At 38.8% G+C, this 387-nt stretch overlaps 1 protein-coding gene across 1 annotated transcript in view; it reads right to left on the reverse strand.

Annotated features, from left to right (window-relative positions):
- Positions 1 to 387, reverse strand: part of LOC119581870 (disintegrin and metalloproteinase domain-containing protein 11-like) — a gene marked incomplete at its 5' end in the record, with an annotated part of 193,377 nt that overhangs the window by 50,632 nt on the left and 142,358 nt on the right. The window contains 1 exon segment of the mRNA XM_037930027.1: positions 39 to 158. Coding sequence (XP_037785955.1) covers positions 39 to 158 — 120 coding nt within the window.

Consider the following 387-nt stretch of genomic DNA (forward strand, 5'->3'; position numbering starts at 1 on the left):
TCCGCAGAATACAAAAAAGAGAAATAATCTCAACGCACTTGCACTCGTACTCCTGTCCTCCCATGGCAACAATTGTACGCGAGTAACTCTGGTCCATATTTGGGGTCACAGGATGCTGCATTCCGAGCTGACACTGCAAGGTCCCGCACATGATGTTCCTGTCAACAAAGGGCATCTCGGTTGAGTCACATGTCAAATTTGACAGGTATGGAGAGAAATAAGGTGAATATCTTTCAAATACAAAGATAGGTCTGTAAGAATGATCCAAACTTATACAACAATAAGGTGAATGCATATCTGTGTTAAGGAAGAGATATAAGTGTTAAAGAAGGTGTGTATACTTAATTTCTATTATATCTAATTCCTTATAAAAAGTATGTAATGCCA

This window comes from Penaeus monodon, chromosome 15 (assembly GCF_015228065.2).
Source record: "Penaeus monodon isolate SGIC_2016 chromosome 15, NSTDA_Pmon_1, whole genome shotgun sequence".
NCBI lineage: Eukaryota > Metazoa > Arthropoda > Malacostraca > Decapoda > Penaeidae > Penaeus > Penaeus monodon.